This window comes from Mus musculus, chromosome 9, assembly GCF_000001635.26.
Source record: "Mus musculus strain C57BL/6J chromosome 9, GRCm38.p6 C57BL/6J".
NCBI classification, from domain to species: Eukaryota; Metazoa; Chordata; class Mammalia; order Rodentia; family Muridae; genus Mus; species Mus musculus.
The window spans coordinates 124,265,168-124,268,438 of record NC_000075.6 but is presented as its reverse complement, the minus strand read 5'-3'; the positions used below and the strand labels follow the sequence as shown (position 1 = coordinate 124,268,438).

The 3,271-nt window shown below is 39.1% G+C and overlaps 1 protein-coding gene across 1 annotated transcript in view; it reads left to right on the top strand.

The window, feature by feature from the left end:
• The window catches only part of Gm39469 (predicted gene, 39469), a 15,534-nt gene extending 14,979 nt beyond the window's left edge, over positions 1–555 (top strand). Inside the window, exon 5 of the mRNA XM_011249869.2 lies at positions 539–555. Coding sequence (XP_011248171.1) covers positions 539–555 — 17 coding nt within the window. The remainder of the gene's footprint in view (positions 1–538) is intronic.
• Positions 556–3,271: the final 2,716 nt, after the last annotated feature.

Genomic DNA, 3,271 nt, shown 5'->3' with positions numbered 1-3,271 from the left:
TTCCTTCCCCCTGAGGGACCAGCCACACCATAGTATAGTATACAATAGAGTTTAAACAGGGCATGGTGAGGGGAGTTGAAAGGGTAGTAGAGGCAGAGAGAGAGAGAGAGAGAGAAAGAGAGAGAGAGAGAGAGAGGAGACCAGCCATGGGCATGTAGAGAGAGAGGAGGGAGGGGAATAGGGAGAGAGTGGGGAAAGAGCAAGGGGACAGAGTGGGAGCAAGAGCAAGAGAGTGAGGAGGGGGGTAAGTAGGGCCTTTTATAGTAAGTCAGGCTCACTTGGCTGTTGCCAAGCAACTGTGGGGCAGAGCATACCTGACTGTTGCTAGGTAACTGTGGGGCGGAGCTTAGACAAAAGGCTAACTAGAAGGAGGCTCAGACTCCCCATTGTCATTCAACCTTAGTGTTTACCTCCTGAGAGACTAGTATGGTCCTGAGGTCTGATTTCTCCACTTTTATATAACACACCTACACCATGCTTTGATTACGAAATTTAAAATGCTTTTATTTTTAAAATTTTCTTTATTCTCTTATTGTAGGTGTAAAACACCTATGAGATTGTAATTATACAAAAACATGGAATTTGTATTAATGTAATATGTTTTACTAGGTCATGATTGTCAAAGCTGCCAAGGATGTCATTGACCTTCTTTGGCATCCAGGGGGTAAATTGAGGCAGGAAGCTTGGTGTGACATTGGTGATTGGGATCAGTGCTGAGAGCAGCTGATGAGGGTCAGCACTAAGAGGGGCTGACAGGGGTCATTCCAGATAGTGACTGATGGAGGCTGCTGCCTCTGGCAGCCAGTGATTAGAGAAATTACTCAGCAGACTTTTCTCTGAGGGAATGAAGCTTGATTCACTGGGGTCTGCACTCCAGTGGCCAGAAGCAAATTCTCAACTCTTTTAACTCTTAGGGGCCATCAAGAAAGAAAAGGAAAGAGAAAATTCACACACACACACACACACACACACTCATATACACACACAACACACATATGAGTAGTTGAAGCAATATGCTGACTTCAATAACTTCATACATATAAATACATTTATGCACACATACATACATATATACATACATTCCTACAAGCATACATATCTAAAGACTGACAGACATATACAAAATTCACATATTGAGTGGATGGGAAAAAATTCCAACAAGCAGGCTTCAAGCATTTCACACACACACACACACACACACACGTATATGTATATGTACATGTATATGATGTTTATGTATACGTATACATAAAAATATACACATGTACACATATATACACATCATATATACATAAGCACATATATACATATACACATATGCACATATACATACAAAATTAGGAAGTAGAAGGAACAAAGTTACAACAAGCAGGTTCCAAGCATTTCACGCATATATACATATATACACACAGTTAGTGGATGGAACAAGCTCCAACACACACCCACATAAGCTTTACTCATATACAGGCAGACAGACTTGATAAATGAAATAAACTTTCAACAACTTTTTTTCTCCTGGAGCTTATAAATCTCAGCAAAATCTTTCAAATAGTATAAAATTACAGTGTGATTCCATTTTCTAGTTAATGACTATGGTCCCCCAAAACCTTTATAAGAAATAGCTACACAGTAGAGGTAACAAAAACAAGTTGTTCCCAAGAATCTACATACATTCATAGCTAAGCAAATTGTTATAGATTAACCAAGTGTAAGCTAGCGAGGTTGCTTTCTCAGCCAGTTTCTGTCACTGGCAGGCAGCAATTTGCAGTTACAAAGAAAGGATTAATTATACTATTATTTATTTTTTTAAAGTAATAGTAAACGAATCTTAAAAGAATCACAAATATAAATTTTTATATAAAAATCAGTCATATTTAAATCCTCAGAATGTACATCTATTAATCAGCAATTTTTATTAAATCCTATCAGAAGGCTGAGGGCTAAAATGAGTAAAAGAAATCAACCACCATCAGTCCAGCCCTAGTGAGAGCCATGTCAGCCAATGCTGCCATTGTTCTCATTTCCTGACCTTACAAAAGTCCCTTGCTTAACTATTAGGAGTGTTCTGTTCTGAACTTCAAATTGTTCACTAAGATTTCCTACATCAGAGCCAAGAGCAAAACCATCTCGATCTGGCTTCATTAACAATTTTATTTTTCCAAATGCTTTCTAAGGATGATGGCCATTGCTGAAAGTCTACAACTCTAAGTTCTTTCCTAGGGTGGTGATTGAATCATTAATCTGCCCCAGTAACAATGTCTGAAAGAGATCAAGTACTACTATTTGTGAGCACCAGAGATGTTGCCCAGTGAGGAGCTGGAAGCCCCTTTAGAGTTTTCATACAATTCTTAGATTAAAAGGGATGAGAGGGCAACAAGCAGAGCAAAGCTCCACAACATCATGAAGTCCTCAGGACATGGTCCTCAGGGCTATGCCTCTCTGAGGCTCACCCATCATGGCTGTCTTATCTCTGGGCCACATTCCATGAGTTCTAAAGCCATTCACTGTTCCTCCTGCATGGCCCTCAGCACATGATCATTGATATTTGATTCCAGAATTAACATTTCTGGTTTGAATATGAAATAATATCCAGAGTTCATGGATTTGAACACTGGATCCCAAGCTGGCAACGCAGTTAAGCAGTTGTGTAACCTTTAAGAAATGGAGCCTTCTCTGAGGAATCGTTTGTTGTCAAGGACTCAAGGTTTAAATCTGTTTAAGTTTCTATTTGATCTCTGAATCTTGACATCAGCCCAATTATCAAGCTAAATTCCCAATACTGTCCCCATATCTTCCCTACCATAATGGAGTATTTCCCTGAAACTATCAGCTAGAGTATACCTTTCATTCCTTACACATGTTATCAGTTACTGTCAGTTACAACTTTCTCCTGTTCCCGTGTAGGACAAAAGTACATTTTTTATATCACTAATATTTTGTTGTACTATAGATTTTTAATCTCTATGTCAGGATTCACAGAAAACCTCTCATATATGTAATCACCCAAGTCAATGCTAGGTAGCAGATTATACCCAAGTATGTAGATTTATGTTCCTATGGGACTGTAGTTAGAGATTGTTGTGAGCTGTCATGCGAGTGCTGGGATTGAAACTGCTTCTAACAGAGCTCTCAACAACTGAATGATTTCCACCCTCACCAACCCACTTTCATTAAAATAAATAGAAAAACATACACAAGAGATTTCTAAGGACCAGCTTTGAGGACAGCTGCAGACAGATAAAGGTGTTGGCCTAACAGAAGCTGCCTGTAC